Here is a 16,656-nt window from a genome sequence, read left to right as displayed (position 1 = left end):
CTTTTCATTTCATCGTTGTCATTGTTCTCGCATCTGCTGCCTATCTACGTATTATTATTGTCGCATTATATCGCATTTATGAATCTGTTTATGATTGGATAGTGCACCGCTGGCGAAATACGTCTGCCGTACCTTTATTGCATGTTTACATTGCTTCCATGATTGATCGGGTCCTTGTTCGGTTTTCATTGTTTGCTTGCTTGCCTCTGCATAGATGTAAGGTTTGTGGTGCTTATTTTATTGTTCTCGTTTCATCGTAAGTTTGATTTAAAAAGTGTCACTGCAATTAGTTGATTCAAGAGAACAATCTGATAATGTACCACTGAATATATCTACGCATACTATCAATTCACTGCTCAAATAGTTGTGAGACCCCTACGAATATCGCTTAATATCTTCACTATTTAGCCCCACTCAGAACAAGCCCCACTTGGTTATAACAATCTGTGGGTTTTGCATCTTATTCACATATCCTGTACGACCGTTTGCTGCTTTTAGTAAACTTTTAATAATATGATCATCCTAATGCGTATTTGATATCTTTTTACTAAAGTAGCGTGTTCGCCTAGTGAACTGTTACGCTGTCTGTCATATCATTACATCACGTGTCGCTGCAGTTTTAATTTAGAGAAATACTTATATTGGAATTGACTAACATATAGAGCTTATTATTCGTATCCATAGTGGTATTAATATTATAATTATTCTGCCTCTACGTTTTTCCTGTTTGGTATTATCATTTTTCTGCGTCGATCTTCACCAGAAAGAATCATATCTACACGCGTCACGAGTATCGCATCCGCCGCAGGGTACATACATAAGGTAGAATTACGTATGAGACATGTGGCGTGAAGCAACTCTATGTTTGCTGTTCTGCGGCCGATTCGGTTGTTGTTAAGGACGAAGGACGATCAAGTTCCTGCGATAGCGTAGTGGGTAACGTGTTTACCTAACAAACATAGGGACACGTGGTGATCTAAATTCGAATCCTAGTATAAGCTTCATTTCGTACTGGGAGTGATCAGGCGTCTGAGTTAATGTGTACCGGCGTAAAGGGCGATAGAATATTTTTTGGGGGCTAGCAAAGCGAGGAATGAAAACATTTGCGCGACTCGTTTACTACTACAAAGAAGCAACTCCCTTAAGCAGACGACTTCTACCCGCGCAGATACTTTATTTTAAAATAAGTTAGTCCCGCGTCGTCATCACGATAACAAACAATCATTTTGCTACCACGGTGCATATATGAGAGCAGCTGACAAAATTGCACATCACCGTGTGGCGAAATACATGTACATCATCTTTTTCTTCCAGGTGAAAACCATGTGTACTTTTCCGAAAAGAAACATGACCATAAAGAACACATCACCCGCACATTTTCCTGTCACAACCGACTGGTGGTAGATGTAGATTTAATGTTGCTATGGCTACGACTGCTAAAGCTGTTAGCGCCGTTGCACTCGGCTCCCCGAAACCAAGTAGCGCAGCTGTCGCGTATCGTCGACTGGCATTTCTTTTAGAATTATCGCAATAATACCCCTCTTGTTATTCTTGTTTTAGGTGCAAGTTTGTTCATCAAGAACACCCATTCACATACCATGTCAACTGTAAAACTGTTGTCTTTAGTCAAAACACCCGTATATGTTTGTGTTTGTATTCCCTCATCATCACTATTAATAGTATACAATATATCTTAAACATACAGATGCACAGATGTCACAAAAGAGCTTGAATATCAGGACGAGTGGGGAAGGCCATCGGTTAGCGAAACGTATTTAAAGTCATAATAAAAATTAATGGATCAGCAAAAATCAATTACTACACGCTAAGCAAAATTGAGCTAAATATCCCAATGTGACCTGGGGCATAAATATCAAGCTCGTATTATTGTCAGTTGTGCAGCAAACAAATTACCTCTGTTTTTCGTCGCTACGGCAAGTTTACTTTTACATTATGTATCGCGTATCTACAGGTTTAGAAAAATGTGGGCAGCTAACACTTGGAAAGGGTGCAAGGTTCCGAGTTGTTACTTTCGTTGGTCATCCTTGTAAAATACATATTTAGGGGGAAATAAATAGCTTCTACAAACAGATTCATTTTGTCGGTTGCTAGTTTACCGCTTTGTACATTCGTTTCGACCATCTAGTCAGTCAGCTCCTGGATCCTTCGGCCATCAGCTGGATAGCATTGCCTTGATTAGCGCCCGACCCGAACACCCAGATCTATAGTACAATCATTTGGATTGATTGGTCTTTCGCTCTTATAGCCCGCGGCGTGTATCCAAGTGTCTCTTCAACCAAGTCAATTAGTAGCCAAACCCACTCGTTTCAAAAAGCCCGCCACGCTTAAATTACAATATTGTCAGCTGTCCCTAGATATGCACCGGATTTTCTGTCGGCTCACAAAGAACAAGGACGCCGTGGAATACTCCCGAAGTGACGCCGCGCTCCCGAATTCGCCCGTCCTTTGATGGAATGATCTCGTTTATTTTCGCAATGTACTTCCCTTGTCAACCAATGAACAGATGATTGATGTGCGACCTACATAAAACAGCATCGGCTAACATCAAAATCGAGAACAGCCGTGGAGGATCTACTTCACCCAGTGTAGAATAAAGCAGACAATAAATAGTCAACTTTTTTCAATTATGTTGTCGTTAAATTCCTACAAGAACTCGTATCTCCATACTCAGATCCAGTCTTCTGTTACGTACCAGATGATTTGCTGGCGCTTAAGAGATTTAAAGAAACCTAACATCGCATCCGGAACATGTCTGGTCTTTTCTAACTGATCTAGTCTTCTCTAAAAATCTATCGCTCTACAACTTCCTCGCTTTGTAGCGTAAGTATGTAAGACTGGCAATTAGTTGCCAGCATATTATTACCATATTTCATAAATACAAATCAACAAAGACAGTATCGCAAATATTCTGATCCTTATCACTACTGGATAATGCTGCTTTGTCTCATCAGCTCGAACACACACATACAGGCTTGGACGCATTTCTCGCGCAATGTTATTTGCTAAGAGCTGTTCCTTCTCTACTACATCACTGTATGGTATCTGGAAAAAAAAAACAAAACCAGTAACAGCCGTTTCATCGGTGACTTATCAGCATTGATATTACAAAACAGATTTCTTTTTTTCGCAACATTCCTAGTGATGATAGTAGGCGACGCGGATAATAACAGATCTCGTCACGAATTTCAAAGCTGCCCGGTCCACACTATAGTCACACGGAGTCATCTACAAAAACGGCAAGAAGAAAGTCAATTTTTAAGCTTTGTAGCGGTTGCTAATTGATATTGGAGTTTGTTATAATTGAAATTGAAATGCTAATTAAACATTCAAGTGATGTGCCTGTAGCACCTTGTAAGCTAAGTTATTAATAAAATAATGTAAAGATATCACAATTGGTAATGGACAAGTTAACAAACGGTTGGAAAAGAAACTGACATAAGTAACGGTTATGGGGCGCAATTAAAAACACATAAAAAATGAATATCGATTCATTGAATGTTAACGAACTCTCCCAACAAATCGCAACATGTAAGAGACCGGAAAAGTCTCTGGCTTGGAAGACCGCTGTTTTTAAGGTCAAGGTTGTCTATTGCTCACGTCGGATAGATGAAATATAATTATACGGGGACACCAACTCGGCTCCAACGATTCATACAATTTTCGAAAAACGAAATTTATACTCATGTTACGATGCGGGCCTGTCATTTAAAAGCTTACCGTGATACCACCATTTGGTCTTCTTTGGGTTCTTACTACATGTTTTTACATATAGCGTATTGTCAGCCGGCCGCTTCTGTGAACACGAACCCACACAAACAGATAAAATTTGTTAAGTATGGAAACCAATGTATAATTAATGGCTGACAATTGCTTACAACTACACGATCTGTTAGAAAACTAACAACCCATCTAAATATTTCTTGCGACCACGAGGCGCTAGCGTGTAGCCTTAAGTTATTTGCACTGCAGCACCTCGAATGAAGACCTAACAACGATGGTCACATTCAGCAAGCAAATAATCAGCCAACGATGTTCTGTTTCTGCATTTCCATTATGTTGTTTTTGGACCATAATTATTTTAGCCCATTAGAATCCTCTTTAGCTTGTATTTCTCTATGGTAAGTCTTTTGTTACCGATTAAAGCAGTCTTTACCTTTTCTTTACACGAAGACAACATGGAAACGATGGATAAGCAGACCGCATGCACGGACAATGCAGGTGACCAATCATCAGTAAGGATCGACAAACAAATATGGCCGTTCGAATAAACATGCGGATGCACAGGGATGTTGGCCCCTACGAACGTCACCTGCGAGCAAAGAGAATAAATGTCAATTTTCAGTAGGGTTTTTGCCACTGACTGCCAGTAAGTAACCGAATCGTCGTGCGCGTAAGTATGTTTTATTGGTTATCTGCATTGGGTATGTTATTCCCTTAGATAGAGCGGCAAGCTTTACTTAATCGGAAATTTTTTTTTATAAAATGTACATCTCAAGTCGAGCGAACCTTTAGGCACTTCAGTCTGATACAACCTCTAACAAGGTTACAATTATATACTTCAAAGTGTTCGTCGTCAATACAAACTATACTAAAAACATTTCGCAAGGAAATACTACGTTACATATGTACCATTACGGAACAAGGAGCGATTAGCGTTGCAGAACCTGAATATATTATAAATCGAGTATTTCGACTGTAATAGCTTTAACCGTTTTAAACTCACCCTTTTATATTAAAAAAAAAAGCCCAGCTTCGTGATCAGTAGTAATCGGTAATCGACGTGTTATGTTTACGAACCCGTTTAGTCATTATAGATTTTTGTAGCGATTTGTTGAGTATACAAACCGAATATTACAAAGTCTACATGCATACTAGACTTCTTATCAAACAAATAAAGGCCTACAATCTCCCCTACCTCAGGCGAGTCGAAAGGGTACTTTGGGGAGAATTTAAAAAGTAGTTGAAATTTTTCTCCTTCGTATAAAGTGCCCGGAGCTCCCTCCATATCCACGACCCACCTGAAACAACACAAACCACTATTAACGGAGTTTCCTATTAAAAAATACAGTGCGTCTAGTGCTTCTTCTGTTAAATACTGCCTCTTCAAATGACTACTAGTAGCAGCTTAAAAAGAAGTATTGACTATGTCCAATTTTAAATCTCGACCACCTCAACTGCTGTCTACAGGTATGGTAGGCAAACACGCTATCACTACACCATTACGTGCACGACACGTTTAAGGAGTGTCAGTTAATTTACGATTAGTGCCAACAAAAGGTAGTTTCCAGGGGATGTGCAGATGGTGGTTTGATTAGTGATTGCCTGGTTGTGATATACATTACGAAACGGGTAATTAGCAGCATCCAGCAATGGATACAGCCTTCAGCTAAACAGCCACAACTCAACTGGCAATATTTGTCATCTGTCGCTACGTCTATCCTATAGTAAAGAGCGCATCTTTACGGATAATAAAAGCTTCCGTTTATTTTACATTAGGTTCCACTGTAATGTATAATTACATAACACAGTGGTCACAGCGTCAACCCAAATTAAAAGCAAATGAAGGTTAGGCGAAACATTCAAGGCTGATTAAACAATTAAACAATAATACTTATTACTCTATATATATATATATATATATATATATATATATATATATACATACATACATATATATATATATATACAACAGTAATTTTCCTTTAAAACTTCGTTGCGTAAATCCCACCGTGTTAGGGCAAGCTGCTTCTCAGACTACCACAAAACCAATAAACGCCACTCGGCTCATCTTCAACCTTTTACATTCAGTGGACAATTAATGCATAGAATGAACGCTTTAGATGTCGATTTGGCAGAGTGTTTACAGTTAGTGTGTGATAAGATCACTTCTACACAGCCAACATATATATATTGTCTCGTCCTAAGCTTATTCTGCAATGATTCCGTCATCGACGCGGTTGTCATACTTACTGGGTAAGACTGTGAGATCCATGAAGAGTATCTGCATTTATGGAGACCCCTGGCGAGGGCTCCTTTAGCATTGACAGAAGCTCCTTTTGGAGCCGTTTCTGAAATCAATAAAACAGTGGCAAAAACCATCAAAATAAGTCGTGAACAAATAATATGGTCATAGAAGTCTGCACAAATCAAGTTCATGTGGCACAAAAATATGTGTGGAAACTGCATCCGGCGTATGCCAATAAAGGTTTATTTGTCTGAGGACTAGAGCGAGGCATGTATGGTCATAAAAGCCTCTAGAAGATTCTGTTCCGACAGCGTAGCGAAGATGATGCACGAAACGTAACGTGACACAATATGACTGCAATGTCAAATATCGTTATCGATCTGTTTCATGTTTTTAATCGTCGCCGTTGCTAGCAGGTATTATCCTATTGTTGATTAGAAGCAAACTTAACTAAGTCACAACCCCTAAATGTCGTATTTGACGTACGTTTAGCAGACTGCACTGACTACCCGAAGAATCCATGGGCACGCTCCTGAAATATAGAGCATCATTGTCAGTAAAAGTATAGCCTTTTGTAAACCCAATTACAGATCAGAATAATAATGATCGACCAGGCAACAATTGACACTAGCGAACTTACCTCATTACCGTAGCCCATTCTATAATAAACTGAACTTAGTTGTTATAGTAATTTTGCTTGCCATGCTCATGAAGAGTGAATTGATCTTATTATCTTAAGATTATAAACAGAACGGGAAAGGAGCATTTAAACTTGCTGCAGGTGTCTCAGCTGTTATGATGACCACATAGCGAAGTTCTCAACTGCGCTTGATTCCTAATCGCAACTTCAACCTTCGCCAAAAATCTGACATCATGATAATTGCAATAGCAAATAAAGTTCTACTTAGCGACTGCCTGGTAAGAGATTTCTGTTTTGTTCACCTGGAGTGTTACCCAATAGGTCTCCTATTCTTCAAATTTAGACAACAAGTTTTGGTTTCATTGGAGAACCGACTTTATCTGCCACGTTCATCGCTTTGCGAAGCGCATGCTTTTGCGTATGTTTTAATTACACATTGTTTTTTGAAAAATTAAATGACAATATAGACAATTTGCCACATATCGTTCAATTTATCTATATCAATCTATATTTATTGAATGGCACATCCGTACATATCAGATATGAACGTTTTTTAGCGTTTTTATTGAACTCTGTCTAGTCTTTGGCAACAGGGGTATGCATATATCAGTGCTTCCGATTTCCATGCAATAATTTACCGCAAACTTGTATGTGTTGAGTGGCTTTGTAGGGTTAGAAAAGACTGAGCATAGATAAATGGTTGATAAATAGCCGATTCGAGTGAAATGAAATTTAGCTGTGTTAGAATATAATTTCGAACCCATTTTACCCCAGCTCATTTGAATATTGTGTATATACATAGAGCAAACTGAGACCAATGCTGAGGGATTGATATCACCAGATAATAGTCCTGATCATAATAATCACTACGCAAAATCACTTAGCTCGAAGTACTCGACGTATATGTTGATCGCAAATATCTAAATAAAATAACAGAATCAGGCGAACGCCGCAACAGAGGACTGTTGGTTCGTTAGACTACAGACGTTTATAAGTAGTTCATAGCATGAACTGCAACAGCAGGAGGCAGATCAACTTGACATCGCTACTGCGTCTCCATTGATAGAGATAGAAACAGCAGTCAACAGTGATTTCATAAAAGGACTTTTTTCATTTATTTTATCGGTACGAGACCCGATCTTCATCAATTAGTAACTAATTAATCTACTAGAGAACAAGTCGAATAATTTTGATCTAAATTGTAAAACAACACAGATTATTATTATTATTATTATCCTTCAAAATGCTTGCCTTATCGAGGTGACAAGATAGATCGGGATAAAGTTTGCTAATATCATTTGTCGTCTATGTCAGCAAACGGGTGTTCCATGAAAACCTCAATTGACCACAGACGTTCTTCGAAAGTATCTTTTATTTTTTGATGAATAACTTTTCCACAGGCTGTAGAGAGTCGAACGTTTGGCAGAAACTTTTGTTAGGCTGTTATGAAATTTATGATATGGGCCCCACCCTATGTATCATACTGCGTTGAAAATCTTCTGCGCACACTACTTCTGCATTTCCCATAGTAAAATGTGGAACTACACACTTTTTATTCGTCAATCTTTATCCAGAGCATTTTACTTAATTCGCAGCCAATTTATTTCAGCACTTCAATTTCGTCGTAGTTTGTAAAGCAGCTTCATGATTCTACATTTGATTAAGATAAAACGCAGTCGTGATACCTGGTTACGCCATGCTTCCGTACATTGTTTTGTCCGGATTTTTTTTGCAGAGGAAAACTTTCACCTTCTTTTATCGATCCCATCTATGTTGATAAAAGGGCCTCTACCTTGTAGATGGAGCTAGGCGCCTCATCAGTCATGAAGCACCTTCAAGAATACCTTAACTGTTTGTAACAACGGAGAAGGCTAATGGTCAATCTGCTTGAGGCCTTAGCTATTCCTTTAGGAAGCGAATAAAATCACGCAACTTGTCATAAAACCTACAGATAAACAACTTATTGAATCAAGCATTGAATATACGGAAAAGGCGTGGTTTACAAGTTTACTGAAGTTACCTGCAACGCGTAGTGTCTGCATAATCATAAAGTAAATACTATTTACATCTTAAAACAATGTTATGAAACTAATTATCGCTATATTGATCGATAAGCCGATATGAAATTTGTACGGCTTCTAAGCGAAAGAAAGTGATTTTTAAGGCCCTCTATTAAAACTAAATGTGCACCATTAAGAGAGGCCTACAGAGACCGAAATACATGACAATCTGCTCGTGCAAGATCCGAGCTTTACGATGAATACATTAAGATCTCCCATCTATCTAAATTTTTCAACTTATGCCGGCTAACTAAGAATATACGTGGTCTGGTATTTTTCTTGTAGAGCACAATGTCCTTTCCGTTTGCTAGCCTCCATCAATTTTTTCAGTGACTTGTTGAATGCATCGGTTTAGTTGTAGAATATTCGATTCTATTCCGATACAATCATATATAAAATATCATTTTTTTAGTGGCACCATATTGTAGCGCCTTTTTCTCGCACGTTAATGTCGTATGTTATTAGCTTTCCATAATCCGCTTTAAAAATGGCTCAGTTTTGTTGCGTTTTGCGTATGGAAATATAAGTTAACTCGATTGTTTTGCGGCAGTTCGCCTGACCGCTAAACATTGATTTTCTTTTTGCAACTAGCTCTCATCAAACAGTATGAAACAGACAGTTTTATACTGTTTGATGAGAAAAAATAAAGGAGAGATGTTTACTTTTTTGGCGCCGTCATGGACGCTCACATGTCGGTGCTGCTCAACCTGCAATCGTTTCGTTAACTTTTTCGTAGTTCGTTGACCACTACGAGGAACACTGAAATTTCCATGAGAAAGGCGACAGAACTATCTTTGAACAGTTTTTTCCGATATGGCATCTTGGCCATAAGCATAGATTTTTTATGGGCTTATGTATATGAAGACATTCGTATAGTTTCAGCATACCTACCTCTGTTGAACCTAAGCTTTCGAATAACACCAATGCAGACCCGACATGGCCCATTATCTGAATTATATGACTAAAGCCATTTAGCTACAAAAATCGTCACCATTACAACGCAATATTATAGGCTGATAAGTTGTTCCAGATGTTTAACATGTTACAGAAAAGCAAAATACTTGACAATGTCTTTTAGCTGTCAAGCCATATCTAGCAAGGCTCAGTGTTATTTTGCCTTGAAATGGCATTAAAGTCTTGCCCACTATTTATTAATATATATATATCTTTTTTTAGACAAATCTAGCCATAATTCCATTGAAAGTGCAAAATAAACGCGACCTATGATTATCTTGAGTATATTATTAGAATCTAAATAATGAATTGCTTAAACGAAACAGCATGGGACTGTGAGACCCAGCTGTCGTTTGCATCGCCCAACAAAAAATCTAAAACTAATTTAACCATTGATTTCGATTATTATTGTTAATCATACTGTGATCATACGACAAGAATACGTCTCGTAGTCATATTGTAAGTCTATTTCATATCAAATCATGAACATTTGCAAATTATAAAACAAAATAACCCTCTTAACTGAAATTAGAATTAAATAACAAGACCCCGTTTACGTTGTTGTAGGCCTAGTTCCGTCAATTATCTTTTGTAGAATTTCTGCTGCTCTGAGTTGGCTACGTTAAACATGTTGGTTGGCTTACACTTTTCTAACGTCAACAAGTTTTCTCACGAAATAGAAATAATAAAAATCAATACGCTGCCGACGCGGTAAATATATAGCCAATTAACACGAAATCGTCCTCGAAAATGGTTTAGAAAACATATGACACATGGATTCAGTTACCACTGTATTTACCCTCAACACCCTGACGTCGCTCTTGCAATACGGCCGCGATGTTTCAGTAACCCTCTAAGAACAGTTTTCTATTTAGATTACATAAAGTCTCTCTTTTCCACAGTCTTGTGTCGACTGCTTAGGCCAGGGAGTGTCGACTTGGCTTGCGATAGCGCGGGAAACCGGCTATAACAAGCTGATCCTTGCAATAGCAAATGGTTTCACCTGATTGCTGAGACGAAAGTCTCCACAATCAGGTGAAACCATACCCTACTCACCATCAGGATCAAGGGGTACCTAGGGTTTATAATCACGGCAGGGTTCCATTGAGGATACCTTTTACTCCGCCAGCGCAGGTTAAAACCAGACATTGTATTAAAGGCCGCTTACATCCAAAGGAGTTCAATTTTTGCACGAAACAGTTTGTGGGACGTGAATCAGTGTCGCGACGCAAGTCTTCCGCTCCAACCGATTCTTCTGTACTTACGAAATCTCCCTTTTTATGGTTACGTGTCGAAAAAAAAATCTATACGGACTTTTTTGAAAGAAAATCACTAAATTTTCGACGACGTTGATACTTATTTTCGATCTTTTCAAATATTTTCTTGTTCCGTTCGAATGGCGTTGTCAGCAAATATCATTGGATACGGATCTTAGGCGCTGCTTCACTTCACGGGATTTCTAATAAAACCCAGTAGCCATAATAAAGAGGCCTATTTCAGGTTGAACTTAACGGTCATCATTCAAATGGCTCTTTGAAGATAGCGGGCACAATCAACCCGCCTTATACCCTCGATCTGTAGATCGTACGTTTTGTAGAGAAGAGATCTCGAAACCTTAGGTGATGCTTTTACACAAATATTCCATTCGGCTCCAATGAAGAAGGAACGATTCTGTGGATGTTACGTAATGACTGGTCTATTTACCAACGTAATGCGCATTGTGCAAGTCCGCTAAACTCTTCTAACGTAACACTGTCTGAGCGTCTACCGCGTTTCGGTGAGTCATTATGTGCTTGAATTAAATGTTGACAGCAATATCTCGTATAGGAGCTAACGACGTCTAGTATCAAACCGTATCACCGTTAGAGGGACAGCTGGGCGGGTCGACGTTTGGGTCTATCACAGACGTCGCGCATAACTCCACCGACATCATCAAAACGTGTCTCAGCGTTCGACTGTTAATAATGACTTTTAATAAATAGCACTCAGTAAAAACAGAATAAAGAAATGACAACCATTCGACATAATGCTGCTTCTGATAGCGAAGCTGGTCATAGTGAAAATTGCTAACGAAAAATGGAAACGTCGCTAGATATTACAGAGCACAAAGCCTCGATACTTCTATGTTCAAAGGCCGACCTAAAAATGAAAAACTATTCTTTAAAATCGATTACACTCAGTAGGTATGAACAGAGATTTCACATCTGGCGCTACTGCCGTTAGGCATTGCTTTGGATAGCTGGTGCTCCCGTTTTTTTTACAAAAATACATTTTCGCTCTGCTTGGAACCTAAACCTTGATGCCTTTGCACTTACCAGGCAAATATGCTACCTTTAAACGATTTCGTTGGAACGGTATAAAATATGAGCTACTAGAGAATAACGGTGATACGAATAAATTAATCTACCAATCGAATGTAGTGTGAGGATTTTGTCAATCGAATCCTCGCTCGAACATATGGCGTTGCCTTAGAGGTATGTCTTTGAATCATCTCATGTTCTTAGACACTGAACGACATATGCCACTAGCTAGTTCGCTTCACATAGCCGAACATTTGTTTAACTACCCTCCTCTCTCCAAAAGCCTAAAAAAGCTGATGGCACTTAGTGCGTAGAAATAAAGCAATCCTTCCCTGCGTAAGTTGCAAGAGCATTCAAACGCCATAACCTTTTTTCAAACAAATTGAGCTGCTATAATCTATATTCCAATTTTACCCCTAGGTGTAAAATACAACCCTCTCAGTGCATTAAAAAGCTTTTAGCCTATCCAACATAAATTCAGTAAAATGCAGCCCGGAGGTGCATGTACAGAATCGACAAAGATTCTAACCGCCGACCGAAAACGGCCTCGAAAAAGTGTTGTTAGAATCACAACACAAAATGGTCGTTATTTTTCCAATTACGAGTAGATTGATTGGTAAAATTATCAATAGAGCCTGGGCATCCATCATTAGCCAGTGAAACTTAGACGTTATAGGTAACAAATACCATTCGCAACATTTCCCTGGGAACCATAGGATCCTAGCAAGCCTGCGACGGTCATAGATAACTTGTTTCAAGTTAAACGTTCGCATAAAGGCGCTCAATGTTTTCTGGAAAACATGAAATAATGCAGTCTTATCTATACATTTATCTATGCACTAAGAAAATGAGGGTTGAAGGCTGTAAACCTATTCACAGAGTACACCTTTGGCTAATCAGCCAGCGTTTATGGCGGAAGTTATATTTGTCTCATTTATCATCGATGACTATTTGTGCACAAATAGGAAAGTAATGGTCAAGCCTATGGTCGAATTCAGCAAATATAGATAGATCGTTAGTCATGAACGTAACCTCTGTCATCGACATATAGACGAATTACCATATAAAGGATCACTAGTGCGAATAGACCTGAACTCTGCTTCTGATTGCCTTTATTAATTATTGAATCAACTACCACACCATTTTAGCTTACGGCTTGTTCGTCGCTAATTCCTCTATTTTCTAGTTCATTTTTTTATTTATTTTTTTTAATTAGCACGCTCGGAAGCTCGTAGCTTATTTGATGCAAATGATTCGTTTATTTACTCTCCTTCCAGTAAAGAGCCTACTTTTTTTAATGGTTTTATACTTACATCCAGTAAAGAATTTCTCGTTTCGCAATGACAATGGTTAGCTAGTGGCATATTCTTTCAGGCCCCATTACCCTATACGGTCCATAACCCCGACCCCAAGTATTTCTTTCAGAGATTTTAATAGCAGCACACCAAAATTTACGCAGGATACGCCTCTGTGACGTTAGTCAGGATTTTATTTTCTATGCGCATTTGGTTCTATGAGCAGTAGACTGGCGGGATGATGCCGTTCTTACCACTGTGTAATTGTTGTCTATGAATTGTTGTCATTGCTATAAATGCGCGTGCACTACGCACTACTACCGGGCAGTTTGATACAGATAGAACAACTGAAACGCAAAGCCCTGTGACAAAGCCGGTACCATTTCTACCGTTAACCAAACTCAAAGCTGGTTCAATCGGCCCCATTTTTTTCATAACGCCATAAAGTCGAGTTTTATTCAATGAGAATCAGAGCGGACAGAAACAGGTAGATCTAATTCGGCAAAGTAGATCTCAAATATATGTAATGTTATACTTTGTATGCCTATTTTTTTTGCAAAAAATACGCCCATTACAATGACGCATAATCCGTTAAACGCCATAAACTATGCAATAAAGCTCTAATAATAAACCGCTCGCATAGTACAATTTCTGTACAATCGCACAAACCAATTCAGATTCGAGATTATTACGCAGCCTTTAATTAAAGAGCATCCGCTAGACCGGCTAAGGCCAATCCCGCAGTCTCGCTTAAAAACCCGACTATAGAAAGATAATATTTTAGCTTTAGCTGCCGCTCAATCCTTCGTTATTGGCATCGCGTTCGACATAGCCATAAACGTTCGCATCAAGACGCGGCAATATCCAACTATAGTAGCAGCCCAATGTCGAGCACGTTATAATTCCATTTCATATGTGGCAGTAAATATTCGGCCGCGTTTTCCGCTCGTTGAATTGATGTATATATTGATGCATAATGGTATAAATAGGTTATTCGTGGGAACGTCGCATCTACTATTACTGTTATAATATATCTTTGGAGAGCAGAATCGAGCATAAGAACATGCCACCACAATGCCCTTGGCATCGGTTCGAATAAGACAGGTATTACATACGTCATGCTAAGCCAAAGCTGGGATACAGGATGCACTTTAAGCAGCAAAAACAAAACCTGACTAACTTCGTAGATGTCAGCGAATTATGTCTTAAGACTGAGTTGATGATTCACACATTGATGAGAACAGTTGGTAGGGGCCACCATTTATAACACCACGATCAACTATACTTAAACAGAAAGAAACATGTGAATATTGATAAACACTAATTTTAAAATCGATAACTTTATAGAATGCAGACAGGCAGGCTGCCAGGCAGCCTTGTTATCGCGGCCTCACTTACCTGGTCAGACCCGTAGATCATATACGTACGCGAATATATGTATTATACACTCGAGCTGTGACCGCTACACTCTTTTTGCTACAGCGTCCTTACTGCAACTACGGTTTCGACCTGTTTAGTTGGCGACGCTGATGCACATGTTTTTCTGGCAATTGCTTGCTTCCCTCTAGTTGCTTTCTTTTTGTTGTTAACGTATAATTAATGTATCAGACGAAACGAAGTTTGGTAGCTGATTCCCGTAGCGGTTGTCGTTTTCATTGAATTACAGCGATTGACGAAACTGATTCGAAACAATGACACCCGTTGGAACCAACTATTCTTGCCGCCTCAAACGAATTTCCGCTACTCCAATACACTAAGCATCAACAACCGTACAGCGTCTTCAGCCACGACGATATCTTGATGCGGGGACGATATTCCGTTGCGGTCACCGCACTGGCTAATATTCACCAACTTTGCCAGCACAGCTCACCGGCTCAATCTAGTAGACTTCTTTTTCTCCCTCAGTTTTTCTCTACTCGATTACACTGAACCCGAACGCCTTTATCGTTGCGAGAGATGAGATGTTCCCTTTTGTCGATGTGGAAGTAGTGGCACGGCGGACAGCAAGAACAATAATAATAGTAATAATAACAACAACAATAATAAGAACAATAACAATAATAATAACAACAACAACAACAAAAGAGAACCACCTCACACACTGAAGTTGCTTCTCCGCGTCTGGTTAATCCCGGCCGTCGGTCGAATGCGCACGACATGAAATCGGTGAAAAAGAAATCGAGACATGGACCGCGTTAAGATGATGAAAATTTTCTATTGTACACTACCAGTCAAATGATTTACAACCCACAGTGGCGGCAAATAAATATTTAATATGTAACGATACGAGGACGCTACGAATTGACGAAGTCGCTTCTCTCAGGTTTCCCCCCTTATACATACGTGTTTATGTATGAATTAGATACAGTTGAGCTTGTTCATTGGACTCGTCGCGATTCTGGGCAGCGACACAGTCAAAACGACTGGCCGTCCTGCAACGATGGAGTCGAAAATGTCCTGCACCTTAAACATCTAATAAACAGACATGGTTTTGTTAATAGCCCAGTAGCGCACGAGATATAGCACTCACCATCACCTTACGCCAAACCAATCAGCAGCAGCAGCGGAGAGCGAACGCACCAACTCAACGTTCCGAGCACACATTGACAGTACACGGTCTCTACTAATCCGCTTGTGAGCCTACGCATACGAACAAACTGGCTTACCCAAGAACAAAACAGTTAGCCCGATAGAGAACACTTATTTTACAGATGAGGTTGCATTGCTTGTGAACATCAGCAATGGCCCGGTACGACGGCAAATGGAGCGGCAGTGAGGGCCACTAACTTACCACCCCCACGTCGCTGCCAGCGACGATTCTTGTACCACCTCTTGGTAAAGCTAGTGACGATACAGCAGTTAGTCGAAAGCAGCCGCAATGGCCACAAAACCACTCGACTCTTTCTCTCCCTCTGTTCGGTCTGTCGCTGGATGCCCTGCTGCACTACACTCCGAGCTGTAGCAGTATCAGTTTGCGCTTTGTTTTTGTTAGACGACGAAATGTGCCAGATGATGACAACGACAACGGCGACCAACGTGAATAAACCAGTCAATAGGAAAGGGAGATCTAGGATGCGACGGATTCGGAGATCGACAACTACGCGGTAAAATTAGCCGTCCCTCATCAGAAAGAGTACGGAGAGAACTGAGTCCGTGTGTTGTTCCGTACCGTACGCTCTCGATACACAAAATACAGCACAGACAGACGCAATCAGCCAGCGACCCAGAGATTGGTCTGCTTGGTTCGTGCGTCTGACCGACCGTAGAATGTAAAGCGCTTTTGAAACGGTGCGATGTAAGTGACTAGAATGGTGGATATTGACAAGCAGTGTTACTGGTGATGGCCAAGAAGCAGGCTCACTCAGTCTTTTAATCTGTCATTGTCGATCGGCGCTGCTGAAGGGAGAGGTTGAGGACCCGA

At 39.7% G+C, this 16,656-nt stretch overlaps 1 protein-coding gene across 3 annotated transcripts; it reads right to left on the bottom strand.

Moving 5' to 3' along the window:
* Window positions 1-87: 87 nt before the first annotated feature.
* On the bottom strand, window positions 88-16,656 carry LOC111250165 (ubiquitin-conjugating enzyme E2 W). Of its 3 annotated transcripts, none has more exons than XM_086987689.1 (9): window positions 15,766-16,656; window positions 14,634-15,356; window positions 14,416-14,519; window positions 6,473-6,518; window positions 5,992-6,089; window positions 4,937-5,039; window positions 4,175-4,330; window positions 3,739-3,814; window positions 88-3,246 (listed from the first exon to the last, which is right to left on the bottom strand). In XM_086987689.1, the coding sequence occupies exons 4-9, from the start codon at window positions 6,506-6,508 to the stop codon at window positions 3,233-3,235; spliced, it is 483 nt and encodes a 160-aa protein (XP_086843815.1). In that variant the 5' UTR covers window positions 6,509-6,518; window positions 14,416-14,519; window positions 14,634-15,356; window positions 15,766-16,656; the 3' UTR covers window positions 88-3,232. The 3 variants fall into 3 exon arrangements, with proteins under 3 accessions (XP_086843815.1, XP_022660704.1, XP_086843814.1); XM_022804969.2 differs by having other exon boundaries at window positions 14,416-14,514; XM_086987688.1 differs by lacking the exon at window positions 14,416-14,519 and having other exon boundaries at window positions 15,766-16,438.

The sequence above is a fragment of the Varroa destructor genome, unplaced genomic scaffold (assembly GCF_002443255.2).
Source record: "Varroa destructor unplaced genomic scaffold, Vdes_3.0 BEIS01000004.1, whole genome shotgun sequence".
Lineage (NCBI taxonomy): Eukaryota > Metazoa > Arthropoda > Arachnida > Mesostigmata > Varroidae > Varroa > Varroa destructor.
This window is presented reverse-complemented; position numbering and strand designations above follow the sequence as displayed.

Coding starts and splice junctions, on each gene's coding strand:
- LOC111250165 (XM_086987689.1), bottom strand. CDS start 6,508: ATGGATTCTTCGGGTAGTCAGTGCAGTCTGCTAAAC. Junction 4,331..4,936: donor ACCCTTTCGACTCGCCTGAG/GTAGGGGAGATT, acceptor CTTTGCTCGCAG/GTGACGTTCGTAGGGGCCAA. Junction 3,815..4,174: donor TGTCTTCGTGTAAAGAAAAG/GTAAAGACTGCT, acceptor TCGTGTTCACAG/AAGCGGCCGGCTGACAATAC.